Here is a 17,500-nt window from a genome sequence, read left to right on the forward strand (position 1 = left end):
ACAGCAAGTGCCGTTCTTGTGATCTGCATATCTGTGAGCGACACACAGCTTCATTAGCAGGTATGAATTAGTCATTAAGGCGGAGGCTTGCATTGTCGAGTAGTATATAGTATTTAAAGTACCTTTACCAAGCATGTGCCAGTCTGTATAGTTTAGAAAATGGCACCACATCAGGTGATCAGCCGTGGCATTAGGTGTATGATGGCGCATAATAATCGAGACATTATCATTGTCTTACCTTTGGAACAAAATGTTGGCAAATGTACAGAGCGCTGACATGAGGAGACATGTGCCTGTGAGTGTGCGTCGGCCCAGAAAGCTCAGCATCAGAAAGGCACGACTCAGTCGAGTAGGAAAATCTACTGCCCCAAAGATGATCTGCATCAGATAGATGGTCACCCCGAACTTCTGGAGGTCCATGGTATGACTGTAATATGCAAAACTCGTCGAAAACCTGGGTGAGAAAGAGCAGCAGAGCATATGTTTATTTATTTGTGTAACAACACAGCCTTGCATCTTGAAAAAGGTTCTTTACATATAACATATTATCAATGTGTAGTTTTATGCCTTGTAATACACCTTATAATGCCATCGTACAATCTCAACAAAGATTTGATTCACACTTTATATATAAAAATGCATTCTTGCACCAAGGCATCATAAATCTATTATACTTATTTACTAGATATTGCATAGAGGCATTACAATGCACATTATAAATAAAAATAATCAAATTATAAGCATAAAGGCTTTAAGTATAGTGATTTTTAGGAGAATGCACGTAATATTACCTAATTTGTTTATGGATGAGTCTACAAACATTTTAACCACTTTTTTTTTTTTTTTCATAATACTGAAGGTTTTTCTGATTGTATTCATGTATCAGCTTTGTAGTGCATTTTAAATGACAAATAGAAATTATTCTAAATGCATATACTATGCAGTGTAATGTTTAATTTGCAAGTGCAAATAAAATGTTTAAAATACTCCATTTATTGTCACAGAATGTTACATAAATGCCCATTAAAAATAAGCAAATCTATCATTCGAATGTAGTAGAAAACATCTGGCTCACGTTGGCAATTTCTTTTGATCCCAGCTGTGATTATGGCCATGAAATCATATTTAGGCGTAAAATACACGTCATGCATGTGAAAAGGCTAAGAATTAAACCTACTCTACAAAACACATCAAAAGCAAAATGCTACAAAAATGCATACGTTGTTGGAAAAACATAATTTGCTTTAGCAACTGAGAGACGTTAGCCTGGGAGTCAAACAATGTTGGATTTTTATTTTTGCAAAATAAAATGGTAAATGAATGTCTATTTAAGCACAATACAAATTGAGTACATGCAGAAACCAGAACAAATCCTGATCCTCACCCATGCAGGCGTACTGCCGAGGCAATACGGATATCTTCCCCAAGTGGTTGGTGTTTTTAGGAGATCAAGCATGGTACAAGCGGCTCATGACTGGAATGAACCTCCTTCTGCATAAAGCGACTTGGCCACCCAAACATGACGTGATATACAAGAATCATATCAATATGTGATGATATGAGCTGTGAAATGCTGCAGGAACCTCTAAAGTGATCTTCTCGGCCATCTCTGGCTTCCACGTTGACTTGGCTACACGTGGAGATGCTTCAGAGCTTCTTCAGAGCGGCTGCCTAATTGTGCCAAAATGAGCGCACCCCAGAGCACCACCTTTGACACGTGGACACAGTTCTCTAGCTGTTATTAGTATGCTGCAGCAGTTTCTTTCTCTAGATGCAGAATTTCAATACTTCTGGATTAGTCATTACATTTATCTAAACGCCTTCTCGAAATTTGGAAATTCAGATTTAATACGATGTTATCTATACTGGCTTAAAGATGGCTTCTGTTGATTTTTTTAAAAGCGGTGGTTTTAATCTTGCATCCTTTTCATCTTATCGCACTTTTATGATTGAAAATTCTTTTATTATTGGATCATTTCTGTGAGCCGAATAGGTCCTGATTAAAAGTTAGCACTCATTATTGTTATTTGAGATAAAATATACAATTAAACGTAAAAGGTTTCAAAATAATGTAGCAAGGGTTTAAATTGTAAAGGGCATTAATTTGTGCAGAAAAGTTTTATTAACTTTTGGAGGGAGAGTTTGTGGTTCTTTATATGTGCATTTTTAATGATAATAGCTCAACAATAAGTCGGCTAACGATTAAAAAATTATTATTGTGAAAGCTAATTATTAGAAGTAGTCTAAACAGCACAAGGTCCCCAGATAATACTAATCACACCAATGCGAGATAGGACTTTTATTGTACAAGACATCCCAATACCTCAACTTAACTACTTTAATAACTACTAATGGCGAATCAAAATCATGAATTTATTGAGGACAAAATGTAGTTAATAGTTAATAAGTGTTCCTATTCTATTGTATTAATGCACTAATAAACACAGTCCCTAATCAACAAAAAAGTGTTTTACGATTGGATTGACAGGATTTCTTTCATTGTGAAAGCTTTAGTCATGGATTGGCCTGGTCAATTTCAGAAAATGTCAAGTTTTAGGCAAAATATAGGGTGCTTTATTTCCAAATGCAATAAGCATCGCTCTTTTATCACCACTCACCTGACATTTACTTTCTGAACTACTTCGTATACACAACAACCAATACAAAAAGATGCTGCCAGCAGCATATTAGCGTTATTTTTCCATGAGCCTGGGTTCTTCAAATCGTATGCATCAGCAGCAAACATCAGCAACGCATGAATAGGTTTCACTCGCTACCAAAGAGTGATCCGGATGTTTTCTTACCAGCTGTAGAAGAAGAATATAAAGAAAGGAAGACAGGCGGCCACGTGTATTTTATGCGCCAGTCCTTCCAGACTGTATGCCACACGGCTAGAATCATCTGACCAAATGTGAAGAAGAAGGGCGATATGGTGCCCACCAGAGTCCGAGCCTTGTAGGAATCCACTCCACCTCTATACAAAACCACGAACATTTTAACTCACATTTATTTAGATAAATGCTACTCCTAAACAGCTCCGCTTAGTTCAATGTGCTTTCAATAACTGGCAATGCCACTAGAAGAACCTTTAACATCCAAAGAAGGTTCTTCAGATTCTCAAAAGGTAAGAGAAGAACCGGAACCTATCTATTCCGTTTAAAACCCGTCGCGTATACCGTATTAGTTGGATGAACCAGTCCTTTTGTTTAGAATTAGTGAAAAGAGGCACTCACTGGCGAGACGGCATTGAGAATGACTCCGAAGACACGGACATTCCTGTCAGAAATCTCAAGATGCAGTACACCACGTAAGACGGAGAGAGAGCAGTGAAGGTGCCCAAGAGAGCGAGCTGGAAATACGACCATATCAGCATGGCCTTGCGCCCAAACCTACAGGACAATAAAGAAGCAACCAATTGACTCCCAGATATCCTTCGCGGTTCAAGTAATGTTTTGGTAATCTATTAAATGAATGAATGCATGAGCGAATAGCGGGTTGCAGTGCAGACAAGTTAGAAATGCACGTTTAGATTTCATGCTGCAATAACCTCACTGTGCTCCACCACCCACATCTCAACCAGTCTTACTGATATACCATTATTTGAATTATTTTTTATGTATGAACGTAATTCTCATTTTGCTTCCTGCATATTATCAGTCTTGTCAAGTAGTCTTATTGTTGCTAGACCCATTCGTGTGAATAAGGCTAAATATATGTGGTATTTTACGGTAAAAAATAACCACTGGCACATGGTTTGAAATGCATTGATTTATGACTCACATGTGCACTAGTGAACAATAATCAGACACATCGTTTACTGATTTTTTTATTGTGCAAAATGCATATATCATGTTATGATCACAGTAGAAACAGATGCATTACCTGGCCGGATAGCCCTCCAAATATAATGGCACTTTTGATCAGCACTCCTCCCATGTAAATGGTCTGGCTCATCTGTTTGAGTGGACGGAGGGTGCAAACCAGATCCACTGTGACAAATAAGACAGAAACATTACTGTAGGGGACTGCGGCAGGCAAGCGGAATGACCACCAAAAAACAACATGGAAGCCTTCACTTACTACATTAACAGAGCGCCTATCGCCTCGATTTATTGGTATATTGAGTTTTCCCTCCGCGTTTTAAAAATCAGTCTAAAATAGATTCAAAACTTGAACACTCAAAACTCTTTAACCATTTTTTTGAAATGGAAACGTAATCTTACCATAATTAGGCCTCCCTAGTGGGCGGCGCCAAGCGTCATATTACACAGTAGTTCGTAATCAAAACTTTTCCTAATCTTGACAAAGCATACTGTTCGAACATTTTGAACATAGAAATAATACCGTGACAGACATTTGTGATGAAAAATGCATCAAAAAGGCTGTGTAGGTTTTCGTCATAACACAAAGTCTTGAGAGTACTTTTTGAGACACATTTGGAACAAAACTAAAATCTAAGTTATGGATTTAGATTTTGTAGCAAACTTAGATTCCAAAACATACTGTAAAAGATTTTTATATATAAAATATATATTTAACATTAGCGTACAAATAGCACGCCAAATAAAAAAACTCATGGCTTCTATACCAAAACTGACTTTGTCGTGTCGTGTGCATATGATACGCTCGTGTTTGGACTTCATTTAATACGCAGCTTCGTGCTCATGATGCAAAATTTGTTTGCGTGCATATGATACTCATATAGATTTTCCACGCAACCTAATCTTACCCATCCCGGTCCATTTTTGCGCATCAGTACCACGGCTTTTTGGCGCACTTTCATGAGACCGGATTGTCCACTAAGTTCGGATAGCGTGCATTTTAAAGTCTGCGTTTTTATATTCTCGTTGTTTTGTTACGTATTCGATCGAGTGTGGTGCTGATGATTGGTAAACTGCAAACGACTTACTTCTGACACTATAGATGAGATGAACTCGGTCTTGTCGTATGTCCAGCCCTCGGCGCAAGCCTCCGTCTGGAGCTCAGTCGCGTTCGTGTGACTCGGTTTGTCGGTGATTAAGTGCCACTGCGCGTCGGTGTACCGGGTGCATTTGGACAGCGCGAGGACGCGTCCAGCGGGATGAACGCGCGCAGGAGAGCCGCCGCGCTCTCGTTCAGCGCCGCCGTGATGTTCGGGACGCGACAGTGATGCTCCGGTACACCGGCGGTGAAGTTATTGAGCAAATTCTGGCTCGCCATTAGAAGGCCCGGGATGGACAGAAGAGTAACGTGAATCAACTGGAAGCGGCCGAACCCGCCGACTTCATCCAGGAGATCCGCAAAGCCCATGCCGGTACCGATATCTTTATAGAATTTAAACGTCCCTTGTATTTCAAGGCTATATTGCTTCTAACGTCAGGAGACCGGCGGCAGGTGAACTCTCTATGTTACGTCAAATTACGCAAAGAAGGCATTTAAAACTTTGAATGATTACTTTGGAGGTTAATGGTTGCCAAAATAGTTTCTGATTTCTGAACATAAAGCATTTTCCATACACAGAGCTGAAGTGAATTAAAAGTCACCCCCTCCATGACACGCACGCACACACACATACACACACACACACACACACACACACACACACACACACACACACACACACAAGAACAATAATGAAGTTTTAATCTGATTAAAATACCCTGCGCTGGAATTTTTCATAAAGAGCTTGGTGCAGGACAAACGACCTTGACCAAATAAGCCGGGTTTTACTTTACTGTGTCTTTTTAGATGAAAAGTGCACTTTAAAGATGTCGGTCAACCTGAGTTGTGCTTCTAACAAGTTTTATGCAAACCAAAAATACCCGATCCAGCCTGAACACACAAGCCGCACCACGACCGAGTAGAAGCTCTGCATCTCTTTTAAGTAACGAGTGCGTTTCACATCTGAACAGGTCTTTTCTTGTTCAGATGACCACTAGGAGTCCTCCTAAGAGTTCCTGGGAGTTTCAGCTGAAGGGAACATAGCGTTTATTTAAAATAGGCTATTCAATAGAGCTCGAATCAATAGAAATGAATGATTCTGAGCTCGAAAAGTGGTCTGATCTGAATCAGGAGAGAAACTTACAAGCCAAAATGGCTCTGAAGTAGGTTTTAATGTGAGAAGACAACAGGAGATAGATTGGGGTTGTGTCCAGGTGCAAGCACTTCTCAGGAGATGTTAAATATTGGCTAAAAGGAAATACAAGTGGGAAAGAGCTCATAGACTCCTGCTGGCCAGATGAGCTGCTACTCATGGATTATTGTACTAATTGGACTAAAAATTAAACCTGGTCTTGCCTCGTTATGATTTAACAGCCGTGTGTTAAATAGTGACTGACCTGATGCTCGTCCATCAAGATACCTTGCTAATTACACACACGCACCGGCTGCAGAGTCATACTGTTCACAGAAAGTGACAAGACTATATCTCACACAGCTTTGTAGCAGAGGAGATCGATACTGAACATCAGAATAGACAGAGCAGCCGTATTATAATACATAAAGCAGCTGTTTTAGAGAGCACCGTGAGCAGCATTATATTGGCATCCTAAAAATATGATCAAACGGGATTGTGAAAATTAAATTAATTAATATATTATATAATATATAATATAATACAAATAATATTAATATTTTATTATATAATATGAATATAATTAATATTAATATGATAAATTAATATTATTTTATAATAAATAAAATATTTTTTACTAAAATATATATTGTGTATTATTTTTTTAAAGTAAATAAAAATGAAATAAATGTACAAAAAACACCTAAATCTAACTTTTCAACAACATCACATTATGAAAATATTTTCTCTCTAATGCACATTGAAATGAGCAAAAGTAAAATGGTTAAATTGGCAAAAGTAGGTTGCATAAAGCATTGAATAAAATTCAATTGCCATTAATTGTAGCCAGTTTGTATTAGACAACAACAATTCTTTTATATTGAGATTTCTTTTGCTTTCCATTGTACTTCAATGAAAGTTTTAAGTGTATATATATATATATATAAGATCAAAATGATTAATAGTGCAGATTTATTTCCAAAGGCTGCTTTGTTCATATCTACCAATAATTTTGATGCATAAAGACTGGAAACACAACGTTAATCTGAAGTTAAACCCGTCTCTGGTAGACAGAGAAAAGCAGGCTTCTTTTAATCTGGTTTAAATGTATTTTAGTCTACGACTCCGTCCAGGAAACCACTCCTTAGAGGTTTATATAGTGCAAAATATCAAAAATCTACAGAGGGGTTACATGCAAAGACCACAGGCATGAGAAGTGGACCCAGATATACTTTACAGCATAACATGAACCAGAAGGATTTATTCTCAAGACACTTCAGATTATTACTTGATACCATTAATAATGCTCGTCGTTTCTCTCTCGTTTCTATCCAGTGTGGATGAAGAAATATAATTCTGCGGTTCATTCTCTCATCAGACTTTCTGTTCAACCGATGCTCTTTGGAATCTGCAGAATAATTAAAAAATGGTTACTACATTTTTAGTGCAATAATAATAATAATAAAAATGGCGTTTTGGTTAAGGATCAAGAAAAAACGGGAAAAAAAAGAGAAAAAGTCATTTAGACTTAAACTGCTTTCTGAACGAATGAGAGAGAAGCTGGACTAAAGATCAGTCGTCTGGGGTCCTGCTGAACCATATGTTGGAGGTGTTATGTAATTAAAGTACAGTTAAGTCATAACATGTGACCGGCTCCATAAATCATCCTGACCCGGAAACACATTTTGCAGCTGTTGATGTTTTTAGTTTATTTTTGCACAGAATGATGAAGAAAACTCTGCCTGAGAATCGTTATGACTGCTCCAAAACACATTTAAAGTCATTTTAAAGTCACAAAACACTTAAATTTAAACACTGCTTGTTTTTGAGGAAATTTGAACAAATTTTTTTGAATTGATTGCTATAACCCTGTCTTTGTGACATCTAAACTCTCGTGCATATGATGCTAAAGTATAGCCTGTGACCCTGGAGGGAAAATAACAAATACAGCTATATGTGTAGCAAGACCCAACAATGTATGGGTCAAAATGATCTATTTTTCTTTTATGTCAAAAAGCAATAGGATATTTAGTTAAAATAATGTTTTCATGATGATGTTTTATGAATTTCTTACTGTTTCTTTACCAAAAAAAAAAATAAAATATATATATATATATATATATATATATATATATATATATATATATATATATATATATATATATATATATATATATATATATATATATATATAGTTTAGTAATATGCATTGCTTAGAACTGAATTTGGACAACTTCAACTTTAAAGATTTTTTTTTTATATGTTTCAGCCAAATGTTGTCTTATCCTTATAAACCATACATCAATTTAAATATAATTTCTTTATCTTACTTATTCAAATCATGCCTCAAAACCTGACGCTTATGACTGGGTTTTTTCGGTCCAGGGTCACAATTCTTATTTCCATTATTTTACAGGCATCTCGATCATTTCTGAACTCTTCACCAGAGCTAGAAGAGAACGTGCAGTCCATCATGTTCCTCTTTTACCGTAAACCGTAGAGTATAAAGCGATGTTTTGTGTCGTGTCGATCTCGGATGCTGATCAACTTAATCAAAAGCCTCGATTAAGATCCTGCTACATGGAGATGATTTGAACACAAGAGGATCAAAGCAGTGAGTTATCCCCCCATTAACCCCACATAGACCGTCATCCTTTATCTGCGTTTACGCGTTGTTCTTCGACGCGGTTAACGAGTCGTTGACTTATAACATGCACGTGGGTTGTTCTCAAGCACAGTTCTGTAATATCCGAGGCTATCGAAAGCGGTTTGTTCGGCGTTTTCCCCGACGGAGCCGCTCGTCGCGGGGCTCGGGAATGCGCGTGCGCGTCTCTTAGGCGGATTGCGGGCGCCCGTGGAAAGCGTTTGAGGGGCTCTTCTGTACGTGGCAGCGACCAAAACCGCTGCGAAACGACAGAGGAGTCGCTGTGAATCGCTCCCGACGCGACCCGAGGTGAGCTCTCCTCCGTCTGAACCGTTTTGAGACGCGTTCCCCGCGTGACGCGCGGCGCGGCGGCTCTTACCTTTGACATCTGACCTTTAAAGAACTCTCGCCGCTACAATGTTTCGCGTGCGAGCGTTCCGTTCACGTTACTCGTTTTCTTCGCGTTCACGTTCTGAGGGCGACATGTAAGTTGTGTAACAGGGCTTTTGTACATGTGTTAAAATAAACGGGCACGTTTATGCGGCTTGCGCGCGTTATATTGCTGTTTGTTTCTTTCTGCATGTTTTATGTTTGCCGTATTAATTGGTGCACGTCCGCTTCTTCGCGTTTTATCACTGAACTCAGTGGGCACGGTTATAACGGGCGTAATACCAATATAGTTTAGTGTGTTTATAGTGTTAATAGAGTTATATACAGAGTTTGTGTGATGTTGTACAGGAGCAGCAGATCTTCTCGAGGAGGACAGAAACTTTCTAGAAGGTGACGTCACCGCCCATGCACTCAGAAACATCTGGGAGTCAGTTGAGTGTTTGGGTTGGTTAGCGGTTTTTCTAGCCGCTTGCCTGAAGTTAATGCTGCCGTAAAGTTTGATAAACGCTGCTTTCTGGGACGAGAGAAGAACCCGGGTCCTCGTCCAGTGACCCCTCGCTAATTAAAATCTGTTAAAGGTCAAACAGGAGCTGCTGAAGGGAGGCAAACAGTTTGAAAGGAGGTGCGAAGGCGGACGAATCTCACCGTGCATGCATTATACAGGAAGTAGAAGTGATGGAGATCAGGCCAGAAGGTTTGAAAAGTCGAATAGCTCTAATTTAATGTTCCACAAGTTATCACGCCCACTTTTTGGTTCCTATTTCGACTCTACGGCAGAGAAAGCGGGTTTAGATTCAAAGCCACCTTTATTGGCTGAAAATTCATTCGGGAGATATTTTTTTTATTGTATCGTGAGGTCTTTAAGTGCCGGACCGTTTTGAGAGGGCCGTGGTTTCCACCAGTGAGCGCTTTTGACAGTAATGACCGGTCATTAGCCGGAAGCTTCGCTAGTTCCCACCCTCTCGTTTTTACCAAAATGTGAAGTTGCTGCTTCTGGCGCTGACCGATTCCACTCGGGCCTTCGTGATTGAGAAGTCAGCAGGAGATGCTTGCTGAGAAGCTAAAGCTTTCGGTTTCTAACGAAGAAATATCAATGTTTTATATACGCCAGCATCATTTTAATATCAGTGTTGGAAACGTGTGTGCCACTTATTATTTGGTAAATGTTTTTTTTTAAAAACACATCATTGCTGAATAAAACTATTCATTTCTTTAAAAATGCAACCGTGTGCTTCTATTTATAAGATATCTGTTTTTCACCGGGAGTGAAAGCTCTGCAGCTGTTTCTTGACTCATTTGTGGTTAAGCACCAAAGAACCGACTTGGCTCGGTGTTCAGCGCTAGCCCTCAGTAGTAAGCACGCTACTTGGTGTATAAAAAGTCTATTTTTAACTCTTTAGCAATCTTCAGTTGAAGTGCAATGGGATGTAAACCACATGTGCACCTCTCTAACTCTCCCGTCCGGTTTCCTTGTAGGTTTTGGCTGACCATGGCGAGGTTTCTGGTGTTAGCGCTGCTGACTCTGTCGTCCTTCTCTTCTCCCACGCGGGCCGAAATCTTCACGTCCATCGGTACGCTTCCTATTCTCCATCTTTTAGCGGCGTGAAAATCATCCGGAGTTTAAAGTCCGATTAAACCGAGTGCGAAAAGTGCTCCAAGACCGCTCCCTTTATACGGGTCTGGCTCACTTTTGCTGAACACTTTTGGTCTTTTAATGCGTTCTCTCTGTACAGGCCAAATGACAGACCTGATCTTTACGGAGAGGGAGCTCGTCCAATCCCTGAAGGAATACATCGAAGCAGAAGAAATGAAGCTTGAAGCTGTGAAGAGGTGAATCTCTCACTACGATATTTTTTTGCCGTTTGACCCGCACGTGACTCACCATTAACTTGTTTCCGTCCGTCTCTTGGCTTCAGCTGGGCTAACAAGCTGGATATGTTGACGCGTGCGTCTACGTCGGACCCCGAAGGCTTCCTGGCTCACCCGGTGAACGCCTACAAGCTGATGAAGAGACTCAACACCGAGTGGACGGAGTTAGAGAGTCTGGTGCTGCAGGACCCTTCGGACGGTACGGCATATCGGCAACCACAGAAGGTTAAACGTGGAGAAGCGCCGAGTAAAAACGAAAGGGATTTAGGATAGCCGCATGTTATGTGACACTGTAATTTTGTGGTATGCTTGCTCCGATGCAGTTTTATCTCTCGGCATTATGTGTTAAGCCTCCTTTTGATACGAGAAGAGCTTCGTGCCGAGGCACACGGTGAACGTGTTTGAACCGGTGCAAGGGAGACATCCCAGAAGAGGCAATAAAATAAAATAAAATAAAATAAAATAAAATAAAATAAAAAAGGATTTAAAAAAATTATTCAAAAACCTATTTTCTATTTAATATATTTTGTTGCTGTCTTTATTACATTCTTAAATTATATTTGTTACTTTTAAAGCCTTTTGTTAGTCTTTGACTCCAATAATTTGACTAAATGTTTGCATTTATTTATTCATATTTCTGAAGTTGATCAACATTAAGTAGAATTCGTATCACCACATAATCAGTCATACAGTGTCCTGGCGTAATGCAGCACGTGCTGTATAGCACATTATAATGATTTATTTGAAAACGAATGCGGACTGTTAGGGAATGAAGCATCAAGTTAGCTTCTAGTGACTCCTGTGTAGGGGTTATGTGTGAAGTCATGACAGCCGTTCACTTATTTTCACTGAACTTGTGTGAACTTGTGTTGCAGCATGTTGCCACGTGGAGCTCTCACTTGAACGAAAGTCACGGAAGCGATAACATACGGTCATTAACACAGGAAATGAGCTCGCGCTTTTACCGAATGCATGCATGCGTGTGTGTGAAAGACAGAAACGCTCATTCGATCATTTACTCATCATTGGCATAATAGGGAGCAATGCAACTATTTGTTTGCCAGCAAACATCTTTTATGTGAGAATAAAGAGACATGAATATGACATGAGAGCGAGAAAATAACACGAGATCCATTTTTGGGTGAAAAATCTGTTTAAGTTAAGATAGGAAGATGTCTATTATAGAAATATTTTTTAATAATGATAACGCTGTTGTCCAATAAGAATCATGCACGGTACGCCGAAGCACTGTGTCTTTAAAAAAGCAATCAGTTGTTCTCAAATCTGTTTTCAGTGAACACCAGATGCCTTAAAGCCATGACCCAACAAAAGCGTGTTTTTCTCTCCTTCTGAAGGCTTCATATCGAACATGTCCGTGCACAGACAGTATTTTCCCGACGAGGAGGATGAGAAGGGAGCAGCCAAGGCGCTCATGCGTCTTCAAGACACGTACAAACTGGACTCGGAGAGTTTCTCCAAAGGCAAGCTGCCAGGTCAGAGGCAGTACTCTGGTAACTCCAACTCTTGTTTTCACCTCTTTGTTTTCTTTTCGCACAAGGCGCTGCGTTGAGCGGTGGGTTTCTGAGACGTAGGCCGGTGATAACGGCATCCATGCATGCAAACACCTCCACCTTCGCTCGAGTCTGCAGCCGTTTCCTGCCGTGGGGGCGAACGCAAGCGGGAAACGACCCGAGGGACAGATTGGTTCTGTCCTGCTGCAGCGAGAAAGAGATTTTAAGTCAGTTATAGCCAGCCTTATTATGAAGATGACTTACTGAAGACGATCTGGTTCGATTTTGACGAGAATCTAACCAGACCATGCTCACAAAAAGTTGGATTCGATTTCGAAGAACGCATGAGCTAGCTTTTAAAAGAGCTCACCAACGAGGATGTGAGGCTGTAAACCACGACCTGAGGCTTCAGAAGCTGCTTGTGTTTGTGAATGGTTCGGGCCAAAAATATAAGGCTGATCTGTTCGGATACGGACCAGCATGTTCCAGTATCCCCAAGTCGGGCATTTTATAGTTTGTTGTGTAATGTTGTGTTTTATAAATGAACTGGAGTGTTGTTACGAACAAGCAACGAAAACTGACACTGCGGCCAGCGCCATCTAGTGGTCAAAAACCATAACAACATTTAAAAAAAAAAGTCAATGGCCTAATATGCCATTACTTCTCCTAGACTGTTGGTATTATTTTTTACAAGTTCTGAATATATTCAGATTTTTCAGTATTTATGATTCACGGTTTATGTGATTTATCGTCATTTCACATTTTAAAACATTTCCTTTTCATTTAGCTTGTTGAAGCACCGAAATGACTACAAATACACTGAGGCGAATTGAAAACATAATAAAAAAAAATACAGATATATTGAAAAAAAATTGTAATGAGCAGCAAAATTACTAAAACTTTAAAATGAATGAATAAATAACTGCTGTTGTGATAACTCAGAATGCGTAAAATATAAAAAAATGTTGCAGTCAGACAATAATGGCCGCTGGGATCACAGTCGGAGATCTCTCTGAAAGCTAGGTTTGAACGGTTTATAAATCTCTTAGCGTGCACATGACTGAAAGTACGTCCTGGTCCGGTCTAACAGCCGTGTTAAAAGCTGTCTGTCCGCAGGGGTTCGCTACGAGGCCGAGCTGACGGTGGACGACTGCTTTGACATGGGCAAGCTGGCCTACAATGAGAACGACTACTACCACTCGGTGCTGTGGATGCAGCAGGCGCTCAGGCAGATGGACTCGGGAGAAGACGCCAAGACGCCCAAAGCCGATATTCTGGATTATCTGAGTTACTCAGTCTATCAGATGGGCGACCTGCCACGGGCCATCGAGCTCACCCGACGCCTGGTGGCCATCGGTAGGCCGCTTATTTATTTATATATTATGTATAATGTAAAATGTGTAAATTATGTAATGTATAAAATTAGAATATATGAATTATTAAATGTATATTATATAATATATGTATTTATATATTATTTATACATGTGTAATAAAATAAAAAAAAAAAAAAATATATATATATATATATATATATATATATATATATATATATATATATATATATATATATATATATATATATATATATATATTAAATTTTAAGAATGTGGTCAAAACATAACTATCACTAATGAAAATGTGCAGTCGCCGCCGAAACATGGGATGTTTTGTCAGAAATAAAGTAGATCGATTGATCAGATAAGATGCTATCGTAGTGTTTGTTTCAATCGATGGATGTTCAAACTAATAAATCCTAAACTTTGAAATCATGATCAACTTTTTGCCTTTTACAAAGAAAGACTGGAATGAAAATAAAACTAATCTCATTATTTACTTTAGACATGCTGTTAAAATTGTAATTGTTATTGATTTACCTTTAAAACTTAACAAACGTATCTTTAAAAAAAAAAAAAAAAAAACATTTACATGGTATATGTAAACAAAATGTTAATGTCAATATAGCCCTTATTTTTAAACTATATATTGTTTTATTTCGGTACTGAGAGATTTGAAAGAGAAAATATTCAACAATTTTCTGAAATTTTTTTTTTTTTTTCGCTCGCTCAGATTCCAGATTTTCAAATAGTTGCCCAAATAGAGTTTTATCCTAACAAGCCATCATTCAGCTTTAATGTGTGTAAACCTCAATTTCAAAAATGGACTCTTATGAGCAATTAGCATATATATATATAACATGGAATCCAAGAAAAATGTCATGTGTTGTTTCTTTTTTTTTCTCTCTCAATCTTTGTGTATTGCACGCTGTGCAGATCCCAGCCACCAGAGGGCAGGAGGAAACCTGCGCTACTTCGAGCGGCTGCTGTCTAAAGAGCTGAGGGACCGGGGCCGGAGCCAGCAGGAGCCAGCGGACGAGAGGCCCATTCAGCTGGACACCTACGAGCGGCCCAAAGACTACCTGCCCGAGAGAGAGGTGTACGAGGCGCTCTGCAGGGGAGAGGGAGTCAAGATGGTTAGGGCAGCTTATACATATGATAAAAGTTCATTATTTTCTGTCATGTACTGATAAACATCAGACTTTCATATAGTTTAGATTCATTACGCACAACTGAAGTAGTTCAAGCCTTTTATTGTTTTAATATTGATGATTTTGGCTCATGAAAACTCCCAAAATTCGCATATTTCATCCGACCAATAAAAGAAAAGTGTTTTTAATACAAAAAAAGTTCAGTATGTTCAGTTATGCAGTTATGTGTTTAATAATTAGGATGTTTTTGTTTTTTAATGAAGAAGTCTCTCATGCACACTAAGGCTGCATTTGTTTAAAAATGGTGAAATATTATTTTGCTTTTTCTATGTGAATATATTGTATGCTGCAATTTATTCCTGGGATCAAATCTCAATTTCCAGCATCGTTGCTCCGGTCTTCAGTATCACTTCAAAAAACATTTCTGATCATCAAAGTTGAGTAGAGTTTTTTTGAAGGATGCATTAAATTGATCGAAAGTGACAGTAAAGATACTTACGATGCAAAAAAAAAATAATTAAATCAATGTTTTTGAACATTTCTTTTTTTTCATCAAAGAATCACAGTTTCAGCAAGTGTATTAAACGGCAAGATCTGATCAACATGCTTAATGTTAATAATAATAATAATAACTGAATTCAGATTCAGCGTGTTAGAGTGATTACTGAAGGATCACGTGACACTGAAGCTTGATAAAGAATAAATTACACTTAGTTTAAATGATAATATTTCACAGTGTTGCAGTCTGTCCTGCGTTTTTGATCAAATTCGCCTCCTTGGTGAGCATCGAGGGACGTCTTTACTTTTTTTCTTTTTTTTTTTCATTGCAATTAATTTCCCTGCAGACTCAGAAGAGGCGCAGCCGGCTGTTCTGCCGTTATCAGGACGGGGACAGGAACCCTCGCCTGCTGCTCCGGCCCATGAAGGAGGAGGACGAGTGGGACAGCCCTCACATCGTCCGCTTTCTAGAGGCCCTCTCCGACGAAGAGATCGAGAAGATCAAGGAGCTGGCCAAACCTAAGGTGAGCGTGCAAACCCCGGGCAGACGCCTCAAACGAATGATGTGGAAAGTAAATGTAAATAAAGTAAAGTTTTGCATTAATTGAGATGATTGGAGCTCACGAAAGGCAAGAAGCCAGTATCTGTAAAGCATTAGAGTATTGTGCTAAAGGAGATCTGACCAACAACTGAGTGCATAAATGAACATAATTTAACTAATTAATTGCAAATCCTTTTTTTTTTTTTGATTTTTAGAAAATAAGCTCTAAAAAACTTTTGTAATGTTTTGCCTTACACGTGATGACTCTAGAATTTATAAGATCTTTTTGTAATTTAAGAATAATAATTTTAGAATTTATGAAAAAATAAGTTACTTTTTTAAGGATGTTTGTTTTAAAAAAAAAATGCATTTGTAGGCATATTTGTGTCTTTAATTATTATTATAATTTTTTTTATTTGGTGCCAACTTAATCTTTTGCTTTTGCTTGATGTTGATTAGTTTAAAATAAGTAATTTAATTTAATAAAAAAATTAAAACAATAAATTATATATATATATATTAATATTAATATTTAATATACTGCTACATGTGAGTTTGTCCTTTTTTGCTCTTGACACACAACCTGACTGAAATCTAAATGTGAATTTAAGCTAATTCTGAGCTGATCTCTGCAGCTTGCGAGAGCCACTGTGAGAGACCCGAAAACAGGCGTTCTGACGGTCGCCCACTACAGAGTCTCCAAGAGGTGAGCACTTTTCACACAACGGCCTTTAAAAAGCGTCTCGAAGAGGAGATACGCACTTTCCGCGTTCCCTTTCGGAGACGTCCGTGTTGTCAGGAAACTAAACGTACCTGCTCTTCACTGAAAGTCTGTGGTGTGGTCACGGATCTCACCCGCAGGCTGATATTAATAAGTGTACTTACTTGCTGTCGTAATAGAGCCGATGAACAGCTGTGATTTTCTTGCAGCGCGTGGTTAGAAGGGGAAGACGATCCAGTGATAGAGCGGGTCAATCAGAGAATAGAGGACGTCACCGGCCTGTCCGTAGACACCGCAGAACTTCTACAGGTCATTCATACAAAACACATACAAAATACACAACATTACAGAAATAAACTAGCTAAAATTAAGCTTTTCATGTGAGAACAACTAATTCTTAAGTGCTTGCTTAGGTATTCTGTATTATGACACCTTAAAGGTATAGTTCACCCCAAAATTTAAATAATTCCAATTAACTCAAAATGTTTATTTTTGGTGAACTATTCCTTTAAAATAAAGCATAACCTTATTATATAACATGGAACAGAGTATACTGAGTAATGCACCGTGCAATAACAGAAATACACAAAATATTTCAACTAACAATGTTTTGGTTGCACTTTAGTTCAGGGATCAATTCTCACTGTTGACTATGAGCTATGAGTTTTAATAAATGTTTATTTTTTGCTTATTAATATTAAGTGCGGCAGTTGTTAAGTTTAGATACAGTGTGTGTAAGTGGCATAAATTATGCTCATGCAAGGCATTAATATGTGCTTTGTAAGTA

General features: G+C 38.5%; 2 protein-coding genes and 1 pseudogene across 9 annotated transcripts in view; 2 read left to right on the forward strand and 1 right to left on the reverse strand.

Annotated features, from left to right (window-relative positions):
- LOC122326389 (serine/threonine-protein kinase 32B-like) overlaps nucleotides 1-1,689 on the forward strand; it is a 25,778-nt gene extending 24,089 nt beyond the window's left edge. Inside the window, exons 8-9 of the mRNA XM_043221249.1 lie at nucleotides 316-421; nucleotides 1,580-1,689. Of these exons, the coding sequence (XP_043077184.1) occupies nucleotides 316-421; nucleotides 1,580-1,689 (216 nt within the window). The remainder of the gene's footprint in view (nucleotides 1-315; nucleotides 422-1,579) is intronic.
- Nucleotides 1,690-2,800: 1,111 nt separating this feature from the next.
- LOC122326390 lies at nucleotides 2,801-5,458 on the reverse strand (annotated as a pseudogene).
- A 3,078-nt stretch (nucleotides 5,459-8,536) lies between these two features.
- The window catches only part of LOC122326382 (prolyl 4-hydroxylase subunit alpha-2-like), a 13,403-nt gene continuing 4,439 nt past the window's right edge, over nucleotides 8,537-17,500 (forward strand). For 3 of the 8 annotated variants that reach the window (XM_043221244.1, XM_043221240.1, XM_043221239.1), the window contains exons 1-10: nucleotides 9,033-9,181; nucleotides 10,563-10,657; nucleotides 10,820-10,916; nucleotides 11,003-11,154; nucleotides 12,311-12,448; nucleotides 13,583-13,822; nucleotides 14,739-14,938; nucleotides 15,799-15,975; nucleotides 16,628-16,698; nucleotides 16,923-17,022. In XM_043221244.1, the coding sequence (XP_043077179.1) occupies nucleotides 9,114-9,181; nucleotides 10,563-10,657; nucleotides 10,820-10,916; nucleotides 11,003-11,154; nucleotides 12,311-12,448; nucleotides 13,583-13,822; nucleotides 14,739-14,938; nucleotides 15,799-15,975; nucleotides 16,628-16,698; nucleotides 16,923-17,022 (1,338 nt within the window). In that variant the 5' untranslated portion in view covers nucleotides 9,033-9,113. Of the gene's footprint in view, nucleotides 8,667-8,860; nucleotides 9,006-9,032; nucleotides 9,182-10,417; nucleotides 10,440-10,562; nucleotides 10,658-10,819; nucleotides 10,917-11,002; nucleotides 11,155-12,310; nucleotides 12,467-13,582; nucleotides 13,823-14,738; nucleotides 14,939-15,798; nucleotides 15,976-16,627; nucleotides 16,699-16,922; nucleotides 17,023-17,500 lie in introns of those variants that run through there. The other 5 variants (XM_043221238.1, XM_043221237.1, XM_043221242.1 and 2 more) reach the window with 4 other exon arrangements.

This window comes from Puntigrus tetrazona, chromosome 21 (genome assembly GCF_018831695.1).
Source record: "Puntigrus tetrazona isolate hp1 chromosome 21, ASM1883169v1, whole genome shotgun sequence".
Taxonomy (NCBI): Eukaryota; Metazoa; Chordata; class Actinopteri; order Cypriniformes; family Cyprinidae; genus Puntigrus; species Puntigrus tetrazona.